General features: G+C 51.2%; 1 protein-coding gene across 1 annotated transcript in view; it reads right to left on the reverse strand.

Moving 5' to 3' along the window:
* Positions 1 to 19,086, reverse strand: part of MED13L (mediator complex subunit 13L) — a 1,083,173-nt gene that overhangs the window by 21,950 nt on the left and 1,042,137 nt on the right. Inside the window, exons 29-30 of the mRNA XM_086943260.1 lie at positions 11,188 to 11,349; positions 8,776 to 8,888 (exon numbers count right to left, since the gene is read on the reverse strand). Coding sequence (XP_086799386.1) covers positions 8,776 to 8,888; positions 11,188 to 11,349 — 275 coding nt within the window. The remainder of the gene's footprint in view (positions 1 to 8,775; positions 8,889 to 11,187; positions 11,350 to 19,086) is intronic.

Consider the following 19,086-nt stretch of genomic DNA (forward strand, 5'->3'; position numbering starts at 1 on the left):
CAGATCTCGGGGTGCAATCACCATACGTTCATTTACTAAAGTTATGCTGCTCCTCAGGAGACCAATTTAGGCTGGCACAAGTAAGATGTGGAATCGCTCAAAATAGGAGGTAATTTCTAGAAGACTACTTTTGACAAGAAGCTCTCTTCAGCTGCGGAGACCTCCAAGGATCGTCTCTCAGCCCACCCTCTTCAACACCTACATGACCCCGCTGGCTGACACCGTCAGATCTATCTGACTCAACATCATCTCCTACGTAAATGACACCCAGCTCATCCTCTCACTGTCTGAAGACCCTCCACCACCATAGCCAACTTCAACAGATGCATGAGGAACGCCGCGGACTGGATTAAGGACAACTGTCTCAGACACAGCATGGACAAGACGGAAGCACTCATATTTGGGAAAAACACCTCGCCATGGAACGATGCATGTTGGCCTGTGGAACTCGGCCCACCCACTGCCCCAACAGACCCCGCAGGCAACCATAGCATCATCCAGGATAGCAAGCGATCTTTGAAGAAACACGTCAATGTAGTCTCATCTGCCGGCTTCCACAACTATCACATGCTTCGTAAGACTTTCAGGTGGCTCCCAGTGAACACCAGAAAGATAGTCATGCAGGCCCTTATCACCAATAAACTGGACTACGGAAACACACTATGCCTCCTGAAGAGACTCCAGACAATATAAAACTCAGTGGCTAGACTCATCCTCGACCTCCCCAGAAGGACCCATTTTAGCCCATCAAGAAATTACACTGGCTCCTGATTCAGAAGAGATGCCAATACAAGATGCGGACCCATGCCTACAAGACTTTGCACAACGAAGGACCAGCATACTTCAACAAACACTTAATCTGCCACCAACCGACCAGACACCACAGATCTGCTTTCCTCTCCCTCGCAAAAGTCCCATGGTTCCACCGAACAAACAACGTGGGACGCTCCTTCTCGCACCAGGCAGCCAAGGCATGGAACAACCTCCCCCTGCACTGCTGCTCTAGCAATTCAGGAAACATCTCAAGACCTGGATGTTTAAATGTTCTTATCTGTAGTATCAAGAAAGGACTAGCTTAGTTGTGTTTGGGAGACTCAGTGAGTATGTATGTCGGCAAACCAATTGGTTTGATTGTGAAGCCCTCACCCACCAACCTAGTTGGTGGCATGCTTCATCATCGGGCCCACCACAGTGACACCGAATGTGTCCCGGGTGTGCTTCGACTCCAGATTACTGAGGAGCTGGTATACTTGCTGAGTGTGCTGTGTTGTGGGTGTGAAAGTGATTTAAAAGCTATGCAGTGGGTCTCAGTTCCCGAGGGTATATGGATAACTTTAATGTCTGGGCCCCTGCTAGCAGATAAAAAGGCAAACGGACGCAGTGGAGTGAGTTATGGGCTCCCACGTCCTGTGTGGTCTACATGTTTCAGCCAGGCCTTTTATTTACATCTGGCTTTTCTCAGGACCAATGAGTATGTGTGGGTGAAAAATAAACTCGGCAAGTATACCAGCTCCTCAGTAATCTGGAGTCGAAGCACACCCAGGACACATTCGGTGTCACTGTGGTGGGCCCGACGATGAAGCATGCCACCAACTAGGTTGGTGGGTGAGGGCTTCACAATCAAACCAATTGGTTTGCCGACATACTTACTCACTGAGTCTCCCTAACACAACTAAGCTAGTCCTTTCTTGATACTACATATAAACCAGGGGACCCGGACTAGCCTATCTAGTCCTCTCTCTCCATTTTGATTTGCTGATAAATGTTCCTATCACCACACAGTAGCCAAAATCTCCAGCGCCTCAAGACCCTCATGGGTGATTTGCAGCACTCTATGATTGATTGATTCAGTTGTATCCTTTGAGTAAGGACCTACTTAGGAGTTTGCAAGTTATTTGGATAAAATGAATGGATGCTTCATATGAGGGGATTGATCCCATAACCCAAGGGATTTTTGGAATACTGAGTAGACGCACAAGTTACTACTTGTGTAACGATATATCTGTAAGAGACATTAGTTAGTGATAGATTCCTTACCTTAGAATATCCCCAGGCGTCAGACTGGATCCGGAAATTTTTGCGTAGCAATACCCCTGCGCGCTGGTAGGCGTCGTCTGCGGCTCCGCGTCCGTCGTCGGCGTCGTGAGCGCCGGGATGACGTCATCGGAGTATATAGACGGCGCCCATGCGCGCTGACGTCAGTTCTGATAACACAGCTTTTCCGCGCCAGATACGCAGAGCCATGATAGAACTAACACTGGTGCCATGAAACTAGGGCCCTGAAAGGGGATGACCTTAACCCTAAATATCGGTTCGCAGAACGGGGAGGATGGGAGGGCGGTAAGGAATCTATCACTAACTAATGTCTCTTACAGATATATCGTTACACAAGTAGTAACTTGTGCATCTGAAAGAGACACGTTAGTGATAGATTCCTTACCTTAGAATAGATACCCCAGCAATACCAACCCCGGTGGTGGGTCTGCGAACCAATATCACACCAGAAAGTCCTGGAGGACGGAACGGCCAAAGAAGCCATCCCTCCGGACTTGACTGTCCAGGCAGTAGTGTCTTGCGAACGTGTGCAGCGAGGCCCACGTGGCTGCCTGACAGATGTCCTGCAGGGGGACACCGCGGCCCAGGGCAGTTGTCGTTGCCCGAGTGGAGTGAGCCCGCAATCCAGCCGGGGGCTCCTTCCTCGCCATGGAGTAGCACGCTTGAATACACAAGATGATCCATCTTGAGATGGTCCTCTTGTGCACAGCCTTTCCCTTCTTCGCGCCCACGTAACCAACGAAGAGTTGGTCATCCACCCGGAATTGGCGTGTGCGATCTAGGTAGTAGGAGAGCGCACGTTTTGGATCCAGACGGTGGAGCCTCTCCTCCTCTTTCGAGGGATGCGGAGGCGGAAAGAAGGTTGGCAAAGTGATGGACTGCCCGATGTGGAAGGCCGTGACAACCTTGGGCAGAAAGGAAGGCCGTGTACGTAACACCACCTTATCAGGATGAACAGACAGGAAAGGTGGAGAAGAAGAAAGAGCCTGGAGCTCACTCACCCTCCTGGCAGAGGTGATGGCAACCAGGAATGCCGTCTTTAGAGTAAGGAGACGAAGAGGGCAGTTATGAAGTGGCTCAAAGGGAGCACACATCAGATAGGTGAGAACCAGATTCAAGTCCCACTGGGGCATCACGAAGGGAACAGGAGGAAACATGTGCGTGATGCCCTTCAGAAATCTACTTACAATAGGAGACTTGAATAAAGAGGGCTGATCTGGTAGCCTCAAGAAGGCTGAAAGAGCAGAAAGGTACCCTTTAAGAGTGCCCACAGCAGAGCCCTGCTGGGCAAGGGAAAGAAGAAAGAGCAGCACTTCCGAAAGGGGTGCAGAGAGGGGATCCACAGCCTTTGCTGCGCACCATGCCACAAATCTGTTCCACCGGCAGGCGTATACCGACTTAGTGGAGGGACGCCTGGCTGCCAGAATGATGTCACAGACTTCGGGAGGCAAGTCAAATGGCCTCAACTGCCGCCGCTCAATCTCCAAGCTTGTAGGTGGAGACTGGACAGGTTCGGGTGCAGGACCGTCCCCTGCTGCTGCGACAGAAGGTCCTCCCGAAGAGGCAGACGAATCGGGGGATCGACTGACATGCTGAGTAGCTCGGGATACCAGTATCTTCGTGCCCAGTCCGGAGCCACAAGGACGACCAGGGCCCGGTCGCGCCTGATCTTCTTCAGCACTCTGGGCAGAAGTGGTATAGGCGGAAAGGCGTACAACAGACCGCAGCTCCACTCGCGACGAAAAGCGTCTCCGAGCGAGTGCCGCCTTGGAAACTCCAACGCGCAGAACTGCTGACATTGCGCGTTCTCTTCTGTGGCGAATAGATCTAACCAATGCTCTCCCCACTGTCGAAAGAGACCTTGCGCCACGTCCGAGTTCAGACGCCATTCGTGATCCATCATGCCCCGGGGCTGAGTTCGTCCGCCCTGGCATTCAGAGAGCCTGCCAGGTATTGAACCACCAGGGTCACGCCCTGACGTTCCAGCCACTGCCAGAGGCGCAGAGCCTCCTGGCAAAGGGTCCACGACCCCACACCGCCCTGTTTGTTGCAGTACCACATGGCGGTGGTGTTGTCGGTGAACACTTGCACCACGCTTCCCCTGACAGAGGGGAGGAATGCCTTCAGTGCAAGACGAATCGCCCGCAGCTCCAGAAGGTTGATGTGGAGCCGGGACTCCGCCGGAGACCAGAGGCCTCTGATCTCCGCCTCTCCCATGTGGCCTCCCCAGCCCTGGAGGGACGCGTCCGTCACCACTACGTGCTCCGGCTGGGGTAGGGAGAGGGGTCTGCCACTGACCCATTCGCGGTCCGTGAGCCACCACTGCAGTTGCTTCGCAGTGCCCTCCGAGATCAGGACATGATCGGACAGGTCGCCCTGATGCTGGGCCCACTGAAACTTCAGGTCCCACTGCAGAGCCCGCATCCGCCACCTGGCGTGACGCACCAGAAGGATGCAGGAGGCCATCAGTCCCAGAAGCCGCAGCGTCAACCTGACTGAGACTCGGGATAACGGTCTGAAGACAGGAATCAGAGCCTGAATATCCCGAACCCGCTGCTCGGGTGGGTAAACCCGAAACTGCGCCGAGTCGAGAACCGCTCCGATGAAAAGGAGCTTCTGAGAGGGACACAGGTGCGACTTCGGCACATTGATGGAGAACCCCAGCAAGTGCAGGAGGTCGGCCGTAGTCTGGAGGTGGCTGACGACTGACTGGGGCGAGCCCGCCTTCAACAACCAGTCGTCGAGGTAGGGGAAGACTGATACCCCCTGCCTGCGCAGATGGGCTGCGACCACCGCCATCACCTTCGTGAACACCCGTGGGGCGCTGGTAAGGCCGAAGGGGAGCACGGTAAACTGAAAGTGCTCTAGGCCTACCGTGAACCGCAGGTAACGCCGGTGGGCCGGCAGGACGGGGATGTGGAAATAGGCGTCCTGCAAGTCCAATGCTACCATCCAGTCTCCTGGGTCCAGGGCAGCCAGGACCTGAGCCAAAGTGAGCATCTTGAACTTCTCCGTCCGGAGGAAGCCGTTGACGTTCCGCAGATCCAAGATAGGGCGTAGGCCCACTTTGCCCTTCTTGGGCACCAGAAAGTAGTGGGAGTAACAACCACGTCCTACTTCTGGCCCAGGAACGCGCTCGATGGCCCTCTTGGCCAAGAGGGCCGAAACTTCCTCCTGCAGAAGTTGCAAGTGATCCCCCGACACACAATGGTATTGAGGTGGCATGGATGGAGGGGAAGACTCAAAGGGGAGGGAGAAACCCCTTCGGACAATTTGCAGCACCCACCTGTCCGAAGTGACTGTATGCCAGTGGGAGAGGTGATGGCGAACCCTGCCTCCCACAGGCGTCACATGGGCCTGAAAACTCGGACTAGGAAGGTTTTGAGGCGGGGGCTGCTGAGGGAGGTGTGGACTGTCCTCGCCGCTGACCCCGACCACCGCCACGGCGGTTCCCACGTCCGCCACCGCGCTGCTGGACATTTTGCGGCGTGTGGCTGGCGGTCCGTGGTGGGGCGCCCCTTCCGTGGCCACGAAAGGAGCGAAAGGCACCCGATTGCTGGCGTGGGGCCGTAAGGCCCAAGGACTTGGCCGTGGCCCTGGAGTCCTTGAAACGTTCCAGCGCATGGTCTGCCTTGTCGCCGAAGAGGCGACGGCCATCAAACGGCATGTCCAGGAGGGTGGCCTGGACATCGGCCGAGAAGTTGGCGGACCTCAACCAGGCGTGGCGTCGAACCGCCACCGTCGTTGCCATCGCCCTGCCCAGTGAGTCCGTGGTATCCAGCCCACACCGGATAGAAAAGCGTGCCGCATCTCGGCCGTCCGCAAGGGTTTGGCTGAGTTTAGCCCTGACCTCCTCAGGGCATTGTGGCAGCACCTCCGCAACCGTGTCCCACAGAGTGTGGGTGTAGCGGCCCAAGAGACAGTTGGTGTTCACTGACCGTAGCCCCAGGCTTACAGACGAGAAGACCTTCTTCCCGAACTGCTCATATCTCTTGGATTCCCTGTCGGGCGGGGCCGACGGGAATGCGGATTGGGAGGTAGAGGCCTGCATGACCAGGCTCTCGGGGTGGGATGGGTGGACAAAAAGCATGGGTCGCCCGGTGCCGGGCGGTAGCGTCTGGCCACGTTCCTGTCCACAGGGGGGCCTGTGGCGGGCTTGGACCAAGTGCCCAGCAGAACGTCACACAAGGCCTCATTGAACGGCAGAAGGGGCTCCGTGGAACCGGACTGCTGTTTGAGGACCTCAGTGAGGAGATTAGTCCTCACGGCCGCGACGGGGAGCTGAAGGTTTAAGGCCTTAGCTGCCTTCGTCAACACTACGCTGTAAGCAGAACCCGCCTCCGAAGCCACAGTCGGGGGCGACGTAAATCCAGTGTCTGGCGAGGTGTCAATACCACTGGCCTCCCCAAGCTCATATGTCCAGTCCTGATGCGACTGGCAATCACGTGCCAGAGGGTCCTCGGACCCCTCCCATTGCTCCTCGTCACCTGGCTCCTGGAGACCAGGATTAACAGCCAGGGCCTCCTCGTGGAGATAGAATTCTCCGAAGGCCGACGGAATCGGCGCCCAGCGGCGCCCCTCCGACACCTGAGTAGGACCGTAGGAAGCATTGGGGTCGGCAACCACATCGGCTGCCGGGGACGACACCTGAAGGGACGGCGCCGGTGAGGTCGTAAGGTCGACCGGCGAGGTCCCGGATCCGGAGCCGGATCCAGCGAGGTCGCGCGGCGCCGGGACCGAAGTCGCCAGCGGCGCCGGGGCCGAAGCACCCGACGTCGTCGGGGCCGAAGCGCCCGACCCGGAAGGACCTCCAGACGGAGCCGATCGGCCCGAAGGCGCCACGGGAACCGACTGAGGAGGGAGGGCCCTCATGGCCATGAGGTACCTCTCGACCTCCTCCTGCGACGCGCCGTGCCCAGGGACCCGGAGGTGTGGGGCAGGCGGCGACGCTTGCGACTCCCGCGGAGCCGCGTGGGCGGTGTCGCCCGAGTCCCCGGTCGCATCGTGCGAGCGACGGGGCGGGTCGGAGGATCGATGGTGTCGCTCCGACCTCTCATGCCTCTTACCTGAGGACTTGGAACCGGACGATCGGTGACCACTCCCGGAGCGTCGATGACTCCGACCTCGCGACCTGTCCCTCGACCTCCCGTGGGACCGGGACCGGGACCTGGAGCGGCGCGGGGCCGACTGCCTCAGCTCGAGACGCTTGCGGGACCGCTCCCGCCTAGCCTTCGACGTCAGGGCCCGGCAGTCGTCACAGGTTCGATCGTCGTGGTCGAGGCCTAAGCACTTCAGGCACCGGCGATGGGGGTCCGTGACCGACATGAGTCGGCCGCACTTCGAGCAAGGCTTGAACCCGGGCATCCCTGGCACCGATAGTCGAGAAGCGACTAAATAGAGGATCAAAAAGATCAAAAAAGTTTTCAGTCAAAAAGTGACTGGGGGTAGAGCTTCTTCCGGATCTGCGCTAGCTGGCGCGGAAAAAAGAAGAACTGACGTCAGCGCGCATGGGCGCCGTCTATATACTCCGATGACGTCATCCCGGCGCTCACGACGCCGACGACGGACGCGGAGCCGCAGACGACGCCTACCAGCGCGCAGGGGTATTGCTACGCAAAAATTTCCGGATCCAGTCTGACGCCTGGGGATATTCTAAGGTAAGGAATCTATCACTAACGTGTCTCTTTCAGATTGGATAATGCACACCACAGGCAGGTATAGAAAATCCAAGTGGATGTGCCTTTAAAAAAATTAAAAAAAAGTTAGATTTTTTGTATTTTTGATTGACGCTGGTGCTGGCTTAAGTATATTTTGCTTTTGAAGCAAACAGTACAAATGAACCGTAATCAGCTGACAAGAGGTTTGCTCCTGCCAAAAGACGACTCAAATTGCTAAAATCTCGATGTTGAACGATTCTGGTTAGAGACCGTGGACATTTAAAGTTAATTTATCACTGTTGTATAAGACAACATTTCGGTTGTTTTTCCGTCAATTTGAGAGATAAGGAATGTTGATCAACAAAAAGAGAGGTTCGGACTTTTATCAGTTAAAACTGGCTGCATCAAAAGAGCTTAGCTAACATTAGCCGGGGGGACTGTAAGACTGACACTACACATCCAGGGCATAGAGAAAAATATGGCCTGCCTCCTGCCCTTAGATGATGCTGCCAACTACGCTAGCCCACACAGAGCCTAGGTACAGGGGTAGAAGTCACACTCTCAAACCGGAAAAACAGTGGTATTTGCAAGATTGCCAACGGGGAAAACAGAGTTACCCAGCAAATGGTGCAAAGGCTTGTAACATGACTGGTATTATCTTGAGAGAAAGAGAGCTCACAAGCTGAGGGACCAGATCAGTGGTATCTCCCAAGATCTTATTACCATTTACATCACATTTTAATCTGGTAAATAATTTAATCACTGAATATCTCATTCTATCCAACAGTTTTAAGAAACAAGGGGGGCAGATGAGAACAGAATCCCCTTTCTCACCTGTTCATAAAGCCTCCAAAACAAAACCATTAAGAACATGAACATCTCACTACAGTAATGTGCAGACTCACATACTACATTCCAAGCACTAAATTGAAGAGCAAATTAATTTTAAAATCACTTATTAATGAGTTTCTAAAATTAAAGAACAATTTCCTAAAATGAACTATTGGTACCATTAAGGATGATCACATATGATGCAACAAAACACACCGCTTTGGTAGCTTACCTTAGAACATCCGATGTGGTTTTAGAGTCAAGTGGATGAGAGGTTCGCTGGGAGTTTTTGGAAGGGAGGAGATCATCAGTGTGTGCTACCGAGATATGATGATGCAGCGAAGCCTGTAGGGGGAATAATGATCAAACGGGGAGTTGGTCAAAAATTACTTCCAGAAATGGGTATTCCAAGCTCTAAACATTGCAAATAGGATACATTATAACCTAACCCTCAGATGAAATTCTGCCCCAGACAAATAATCATCAAGCTACTTTTTTTTTCGTTCGTCCGTTACTCTTAGCACGTAGGCGGTTTCTTAATACCAGCCTGGAGTATTCCTGCCTGTCAGCAGCAGGCAAAGAAACTGCTAAGTACACCGCGCGCACCATTCCCATTCCAGTGGGGGTGAATTCTAGTGGAGAGATGAAGGGCTTGGGGAGGTTGTCTCTCTAACTCACTGGCAGGAGGGGTACTCTATCCTGGTCCACGTGGAGAAGCGAGACATTCTACTCAGCGAGGAAAGTTCCCTGTAAAAATATTGCTGTGTGCTAGAAGCAGGGTTTGATCCATAGGTTAAAAAATAAAAGTGGAGGGCATGCTGCAACTACGTGATAAGGACACCCACAGGTTGAGAATGGAAAACAGCCGGGACGTAAGAGTGGGCATGTTACCATAATAACCATATGCTGGTGCATGACTGGCCAGATGTAGTACACTATGTAGCAAATAGACACAATTATGTTAATAGAAGTACAGCGGTATTGAGCTCTCTGTCCTTTTGTCCTAGGATGTGTTGGTTTTGCAGTGAAAAATTAAAACTGTCTCCCTCCTACAAAACTGTGTTACATAAAAAGGGAGAAGGATATGAATAAAAGAGTGTGCCTAATGTGCACTCCAGTCAATCAATCATCTTTATTTCGATTCAAAGAATCATTAAAGAACATGGCCATAAAAATTCAATATGAGCACAGAAAATACACAAGCAATTTTTTAAAAGATATAATTTCGCTAAAAGTTAAAATGCATTACAAGTAACAGATTAAAATTTTCAGTTAATCAGACGGCATTAGGCATCTTGTTTTTAGAATGTATCTAAAGTGCAAATGCATACTAGATTAACAGTCCGAATAAATAAAGTAACAGATTATGTTGAAAAAAAAGAAAAAATACAATAATGCATGTATTGAATTCTACGATATTCTCTTCAAGCCAATTTAGTTTCATTCAAGTTGTGCAGTAGGGAACAATGGCATTTTAGTTGAATTGAAACGTGGTCTGTTTTGGGAACCAATAGGTAGAACAAGCTTAGAATATTACTACATTAAAATTGTAGCCCTCTCTTTTTCTTTAAATAGCTAGCAGCCAACAAGAATCTACTAACACCAAATACAATGGGTCGTGAACTGTCTGATTTTAGTATTCTCAGGGCATATAGGTGTTTCCTAATCTTCAGATTCAGGCCCAGTAGCTTAATCCATTTTCTTTGTGGAATTGAGTATACTGGACAAAAGAAGAAAATGCTGGCAATATCTTTGTTAGTGTCTGACGAGCAAAGAATACACCTGGGATACCTTCACATAGCCTATGGCGTAGGCCATTTGGCTAAGAAAGAGTTAATCTGCAGCGTCTCGAATAAAAATTTCAAATAAAGTGTTTTTGCTAACTGGGGTTTGATTTCGTCCACAAATTATTCAAAGCTCGAACCATTTTAACAGACCAGAATTGCGTGGTAGGTCTCCATGATGTGCAGTTTAAATTGACTTTGTGCAGAATAAAGTACCCAAAAATGTACTTAATCTCGCTTTTTGAGTCTTGCGTCAGCAGGTTAGGGTTTGCCCAATATCTAGTCAGGCCAAACTCCAGAAGCCATTTTTGCACGTGTGCACAAATTTCTATTACACAATGCTAAAAAGCTGGCAGCCCATTCAGGGGCCGGGGTTCGCTCATCTGCACAAGGGTGTTCGAAATCCATAGGCACAGATACCCTACACTCCTACAATCTGCCACTGAAGAGGGACTCACAACAGGCTAGAAGAGGAGCGGATTGTCTGCAAACCTTAAGACACGTACCTAGTTTTGTGTTGATGGGAGAGAACATTGGAGAATGAGAGGTAACTCATGAGCTCCTGCACACATTTGAGGGTGGTCCCAGTACAATTGCACATAGAGACTGATGATGATGTCCCAATATCGGAATGTTAACGCTACTGCTGGTTTGAAATATACAGCTTGCCTTGAGGGTCCAAGGAGAGAGGTGGGGTGAGTACATCTGATCAGCACTATCTTGCAGAGAGGGCTTTGTTGGGTTGGAAGCCCAACTCTATGTCATATGCATAAACACCTTCACAATCTTCTATTTGCCCCACAATTTTTTTTAAAGATTACTCAAACTGAACAAAGCATGACCAACTCAAGATCCTGTACCTTGAGGAAGAGTGGGCACTGGTTCTGCGCCTGTGGGCAAGAGGACCAGAACCACTGTGGCAGATTCTCTGCTTTGGCAGTGGACACATAGTATCCGAGCGCGAGTGGCTGCTGTTTTAGCTCTTCAGGGGCTTCTCTGGAAAGAAGACGTTCACCTTGACTCTGGAGGAAGAGAAAGTAAAATCGGAGAGGTTAATGGGAACATTCAATTACCAGGTAGTGAATTTCAATTCTTAAATACAAACAGAAAAAGTTAAATACTGATCAAGAGTATACCAAAGACACGTTTCAAATATCCCCTTTGCACAATGAACAAGGTTGAAATAATTGCCCCGAAAACACTGGTTTTATGTACAAGATCCTGGGATAATGATGCTCTAATAAAGTACAGGTCGGGGTGAGATTTACAAATCCCGTTTTGCTGCAGAGCAACAGACTTTCTCTTACGGTACAGGAGCAACAATATTCCAATGGTTGGATCAGAGAATGATTAGCATCAGTGGAGTGAATACAACTAAGTGCGCTGGCAGTGCTACACCACCAGGCTTACAGTACTTGAAAGCTATTTTCACGTTAAAAATAATTTGAGCTCTCTCTCATTCATAGCATAGTTGCTGTTCAAATGAAAAGGATCATATAAGATGGAGATGAAAAGCAAGGGGGTGCTTACTTAAAGAGCTATTACAGAACACAAAAAAATTAAGTATGGAGTGCATGTGCCAAGGGATACATGTTGCTGTACTTCCACTTTGCATAGTAACAATGCTGCTTCGGTTGCCTAGCTCAGTGAACTGTGGTTTGTCAATACAGGGGACAAAAATGCCTAGTCTACTGAATGCAAACCGATGAATTGTTTTAGGCAGCTTCTCCTTTTACATTCGACTCAAGGAAGGTGTTCTAGTTTTCTGAAATGATCGGTCCTAAGCCAGCAGTAGGTAAAGATTGCTTTGGCACCCACAGTGTGCATGGTAATCTGCAGATAAAATGCTTACTGTACCCTGGACTCATAACCTTTGCCATGAGTGCAATAAGTTTGTTATGAATTCCCGTAATCAAATTTTGCCATTGTTGAGTTACCATGAGTTAGAGTCCTGGCAACTAAGGTTGTCCGGCCCCTAACTGGCGCTACCTGCTAAATTAATTGGAATGGTTCATCTAGATTTCACAATGAAAGGCAGGTTCATTAAATAGACATGGATAAAGTAGATTTGCCACTTCGTTTCTACAAAGTGTACTGCAGTGTTGTCTTCAGCGAGGTAATGCGCAAACCTCCTACTGTGAACTGATGTGAATGTCTACAGAGTATTTGCTCTCAGTTCAGAGTGATTGCTGTAAGCTTGGACTTCCGACTTATGTGAAAACCATCATCTTGGGATGGATAGATCTGCTCAACAGGATCTTTCAAATAAAGAGGTACACTCACGATCCTCTCCTCTGCAGTGGGTTCCCACTAAAAGCGCTCCTGATATTGAGCTTTTTTATTCATAGTCCGAAATTCGAATATGGTGTTTTGGGATTACTTCTAAGTAAAGTGAGCACAAAAGAAAACTTGTAAGTAGGTCATGGCCGGTAACAAAAGTATTAGAATATAAACTTTCAAAAATTCAGTCTGAAAGTAGACTTGTTTTACTGTTCACAAACAGCACCACTGAAAATTAAATCCATGAAAACTATCTTCTTGGCCAATGAAAGGAAAGGACGAGTTTGACATCTTCCCAAAACTAGGTCCGGAAACAGCATAGTTTTTCATTCTAGCGCATAAAACTCTGGAAGGGAGTACATTAGCGTAATTTACTGGCTATAAAAATATATGTGTTTCGGCTCAATGGCATATCCTCGGCCTAAAAAAGCTAGGTGTTCAAGAGCCCAAGTAACAACTATCAGCCCAAAGTATGTTTTTGGTGAGCAAACATACTCAATCTGAACCAGAGTATCCACACTCCAACAAAGCCCTTGTCCACTACCTTAAATCACCGAACTGTAGATATTGACACCCAGACCAAGTAATAAGTAGACTTTCCATAGCCACATTGTGTTCAGCTAAAGATCAGTGTACACACACACACACACACACACACACACACACACACACACGTACTTACATATTATTCAGTCAACAACACAGTCCCCATCTGAAACTTAGAACTGTGCTCTACGGATAATGATGTAGTGCAATGACCAGTTAGAACGGTCATAGCGTTGTTATATTTATGCTTTAAGTTCAAGTAAGATTGTAGCTCACTGCTCATTAGTCTGTTTGCATTCATATATGCTATTGAATGAAACAGGATAGAACAGTGTACACTGTATATTGCAAGATTTGAAAAGTGGATGCATACCAAACATGTTCCCCTCTGTCCTTCCCCACTCCTTCAAAGTCAGGTGGGAAAGACACCAGCAGAGCCCAAAGATTTTCTAGCAGATGTGAGCTGGTTCAGACTCAACTATCTGCCAGTACATTTCTGATAACCTGCATTCATTTGGGCATGTATTTTACGATGCTGCTTCGTTTGTCAAAAAGAAAATAAATACATCTACAGAAATATTGTTTGTTTTAAACTATGCATCCTTTAATTGCCTAGGATGGTGCCCACAAAAGGCAGAAGCATGTAATTATTTACATTCAGGGTCAGCACTGAGGAGTCTATCATCCTGTGTTCCCAAAAAGTGCACTATGTCATTCTTATACTACCTACCTCGGGCCGTAGATGCTTTATCTAGTGATGGCATTCTGACCGTCAATTACCTCTGGTCTACAGACATGAATTATTTTCCACCTCATAATTGATCGTTCACACATCGAATACAATAGGATGATTTTTCTTGCTTACGACTACTCCCCGAATTTCCTCAAGGGCAATTTCAAGCAACTGTTTCCATTGCTGTATTTATTTTTTTCTGTCTGTTCCCTGATACTTTGTTTTTCTGTCCCCGTGCTGATCTCTGTACCAGGTTTCCCCCCCCTGTGCTGCTGACCCCTGCACCCACTCCCCGCTGCCGATTCCCACCGCCGGGGAGTGTAGCCACGCCCCCTTTCTCCCTGCTCCCGCCTCCCAGCTGCCCCTCCCTCCCTGCACTTCGCCATAAATGGCGACCGTGCGCACGCGCAGCGGTGACGCGCAGCGGTGACGCGCAGCTTGCGCGCCGATTGTGCGCCGAAGGCGCGCCAAAGGTAAGCCCGTCTGCGCCCGTCCGCGACCGGACCGCGCCCAGCGCCAGGACCCCTGGTTCCCGCCAACCCCAGCCCACCCGCCGGACCTACAACGCCACCGAACTCATCGCACTCAACGCCGGTAGACTCCCGGGTTGCTACCAAGCCACCCCGAGACGCACTCACGGACCCTTCTGCTGCCTCTCCTGAAAGCTCACCTGCATCCGGACCCGCACCACTCCAGCAGTGCCCAAGACCCCGACTCGCAACAACAGCAGCCACCTGAAGTGCATCCTGCTCAACACCCGCTCCGTCCACAGACACGCAGTCGAGCTCTGGAACCTGATCGACACCACAGCCCCAGACGTCGCCTTCCTCACGGAAACCTGGATGAACGCCTCTTCAGCGCCCGACATCGCCATCGCCATCCCGGACGGCTTCAAGATCATCCGGAGGGACCGCGTCAACCAGACAGGAGGAGGCATCGCCATCATCCACAGGAACTCCATCCGCATCACGACCAACACCGACGACACCCTCGCTGTCGCTGAGCACCTGCACTTCCAGATCCACATCGACCCCAAGGCACCCTCATCTACAGACCCCCGGGACCACGCACACAATTCAGCGAGGACATCGCCGACTTCTCAACCCCGCACGCCCTTCCCTCCGCGGACTACATCCTCCTCGGGGACCTCAACTTCCACCTGGAGAACAACAACGACCGCAACACCACCACCCTGCTGGACAACCTCGCCAACCTCGGTCTCAAGCAACTGGTGACCACCCCCACCCACTACGCCGGACACACACTAGACCCCGTCTTCTCATCCAGCAAGGACATCGCCTTCAGCCACGCCACTGGACTCCACTGGACGTACCACAGCTGCGTCCACTTCAGCTTCAGAAGGACCACGATCCACCACCACCTGCAACAGGTAGCCCGCAGAAGCTGGAACAAGATCACAGCCGAACAGCTCGCAACTTCCCTGAACAAGAGCCCACCCACCAGCGCAACGAACCCCAGCCAAGTGGCCACCAACCTCACGAAGTGGATCAGCGACTGCGCAGACGACCTCGCCCCTCTGAGGACCCCGCCTAGCAGACCCAGCAGCAAGAAAGCCCCTTGGTTCACCGACAAACTCAAGTGCTCCAAGAAGAACTGCAGAGCCCTTGAGAACACCTGGCGCAGAGACCCTAACCCGGACAACATGATCGCCCTCAAACTCGCCACACGAAAACACCACCAACTGATTCGCACCACCAAGAAGACGGCATTCAAGGAACGACTGGACAACAACGCACACAACAGCAAGGAACTCTTCAACATCGTTAAGGAGCTCTCCAACCCCAACGCCGGAAACAACGACATCACCCCTTCGCAAGACCTCTGCAACTCCCTCGCCTCCTACTTCCACAACAAGATCGCGGACAAACACAACAGCTTCAACACGCAACCGACGCACGCCACAACCGAACCACCGCCCCCCACCACCACCCTCCGCGCCTGGACCACGATCAGCACCGAAGACACCATCCGCACGATGAACTCCATCCACTCCGGATCTCCGACCGACCCCTGCCCCCACCACGTCTTCAACAAAGCTGACATTATCATCGCACCCCACCTACGGGACATCATCAACACCTCCTTCAACACCGCTACCTTCCCGGAGAGCTGGAAGCACGCAGAACTCAGTGCCCTATTGAAGAAGCCATCAGCCGACCCCACCGACCTCAAGAACTACAGACCCATCTTGCTGCTCCCGTTTCCCACAAAAGTCATCGAGAAGACCGTCAACAAGCAGCTGGCCGCCTTCCTGGAGACGAACGGATCCCTCGACCTCTCGCAGTCTGGCTTCCGAGCCAACCACAGCACCGAGACCGCCCTGATCGCAGCCACCAATGACATCCGAGCACTGCTTGACAACGGAGAAACAGCAGCCCTCATCCTCCTAGACCTCTCCGCGGCCTTCGACACAGTCTGCCACCGCACCCTAATACAGCGCCTCAGCAACGTCGGAATCCAGGAGAAGGCACTGGAGTGGATCATCTCCTTCCTCGCTGGGAGGACACAGAGTTCGCCTCCCCCCGTTCAGATCAGAAGCCACCGAAGTCATCTGCGGCGTTCCTCAAGGCTCCTCGTTCAGCCCAACCCTCTTCAACGTCTACATGAGTCCCCTCGCAGCCATCGCACGCCAGCACAACCTCAACATCATCTCCTACGCCGACGACACCCAGCTGATCCTCTCCCTCACCAACGACCCTGCCACCGCCAGAGCCAACCTACACGAAGGGATGAAAGAGGTAGCCGAATGGATGAAGAACAGCCGCCTGAAACTGAACTCTGATAAGACGGAAGTCCTCATCTTGGGAGCCTCACCCTCCGCCTGGGACGACTCCTGGTGGCCCCCCGCCCTAGGCAGCGCACCCAAACCAACGGACCACGCACGCAACCTGGGCTTCATCCTGGACTCCTCCCTCTCCATGACCAGACAAATCAACGCCGTCTCCTCATCGTGCTTCAATACCCTACGCATGCTACGCAAGATCTTCCGGTGGATCCCCACCGAGACCAGGAAGACGGTCACCCAGGCACTCGTCACCAGTCGACTGGACTACGGCAACTCCCTCTACGCCGGAACCACCACCAAACTCCAGAAGAGACTCCAGCAGATCCAGACCGCCTCAGCACGACTCATTCTGGACATCCCCCGCCGCAGCCACATCTCCGGACACGAGAGACCTGCACTGGCTCCCGGTCAACAAGCAAATCACCTTCCGTCTCCTCACCCACGCACACAAAGCCCTGCACAACCAAGGCCCAGGATACCTCAACAGCCGCCTCAACTTCTATGCTCCCAAACGCCAGCTTCGATCGACCAGCCACGGCTCCGCCGCCGTCCCACGCATCCGAAGAGCCACCACAGGGGGAAGTTCCTTCTCCTACCTCGCCGCCAAGACCTGGAACTCCCTCCCGACCCACATCTGCCTGACCCAGGACCACCTCGCCTTCAGGAAGCAGCTCAAGACCAGGCTATTCGAGCAGTAGCGGACTCCCCCTCCCCATGCGCCTTGAGACCCCCCCGGGTGAGTAGTGCGCTATACAAATGCTATGATTGATTGATTGATTGATTGCCGGTTTGCCACGAATGACTGCCAATTGTTGGACCTATTGAAGCTCATGCATTGTTTCTGAAATTAAATCACGTTAAAGTAGAGTTCAAAGATGTTGGTAGACTTATACAATGTCAAATTAAAGCGGAACAAAACATGTCCTTACTCATGCGATGCTCCTCTCTTGAATGACTTGCAGACTAGTGAAGACATCACAGATACTAGGTACTGTTGTGACGGTTATTTTTTGTGCTTCCTTGTAAGGCACAGTGGCAAAGGGCCTTTAGGAGCCTCTCAAGAGGGCACAAGTGTATTTTAAACTTAGGTAGGACATTTAACTAATGTTACTTTGAGATTTCCACAGAAATGTTCCTGGCCCTTGACTATGAAAGGACATCCACAAAGTTAGAGTTTGAAGCACTATTTATTTATTTATTTATTTGCGAGTTTCTATCACGCTCGAATAGACTCCTGAAGGAGTATCTCTGCGCCCTAAGAACACCACAAGCACAATCAAGGAGAACATTCAAGAGGAGTTAGATTTGAAACAGGAAAGTTTTAAGCTTTTTCCTGAACAGCAGATGTTCCGGGCATTGCCTGAGCGCCAAGGGTTTTTGTTCCATAACGTGGGCCCGACCACTGATAGCGCTTTACCTCCCTGTCTGGCCTTCTGTGCATGAGGCACACGCAATAGAAGCAGGTTACTAGACCCGAGGGAGCGAACAGGATTATAGGGTACAAATCTGTCTCTCAGATATGAGGGACCTAGTCCATTGAGACTCTTGTGAATTACACAACACGTCTTAAACTTTATCCTTTGGCGAACCGACAACCAATGTAGCTTGTTCAAAAGAGGGCGGGGGTGGGGGGGGGGGGGCGTTCAAAACCAGCCTGGCAGCAGTATTCTGCACAACTTGGAGTTTGGCTAATACTCCCTCATTTGCCGATAACAGCAGCCCATTACAAAAGTCAAGACTACTAAGGTCGAGAGCCTGCACCAATGTTTTCCAGGAAGCAAGGGAAACCCTTTGCGTAAAAGGCCTATCACGTGAAAACAGGAGCCCACAATGTGGTTACCATGCTGCTTCAGCGAGAGCTCCTGATCCAATCGTACTCCCAAGTTCTTCACAACCTGTTTGGGGTCGGGGACTGGCCCAAGATCCTGTGGCCACCAGTCCGGGGTCCAAAGGATTTTGGCCTCCCCGAAGAGCATGACTTCAGTCTTACCTACATTACATTATAGGCAGTTCGATTACATCCACTGGGCCACAGCCTTCATACACTCGGAGAAGGAGGTTTTGACCTCGGTGGTGAGAGACTTGAAAGGAAAAAGGAGCTGTGTGTCATCCGCGTATGACACTGGGATGAAACCAAAAGCTCTCATAATTCTAGCCAGGGGGGCCACATAGATTTTAAAGAGAGTCGGGCTCAAACTTGAGCCCTGTGGCACCCCCTTGGTGATCTCTACCTCCACAGAGCGAAACGCGCCCATGGTGACACATTGGGTGCGGTTGGATAAAAAGCTCCTTAACCAGGCCAGTGCCTTGTTCTCAAGACCGATGTTTGCGAGCCGTCCAATCAAGATGTTATGGGACACAGTATCGAACGCAGCCGATAAGTCTAACAGTATC

This window comes from Lissotriton vulgaris, chromosome 11 (genome assembly GCF_964263255.1).
Source record: "Lissotriton vulgaris chromosome 11, aLisVul1.2, whole genome shotgun sequence".
NCBI lineage: Eukaryota > Metazoa > Chordata > Amphibia > Caudata > Salamandridae > Lissotriton > Lissotriton vulgaris.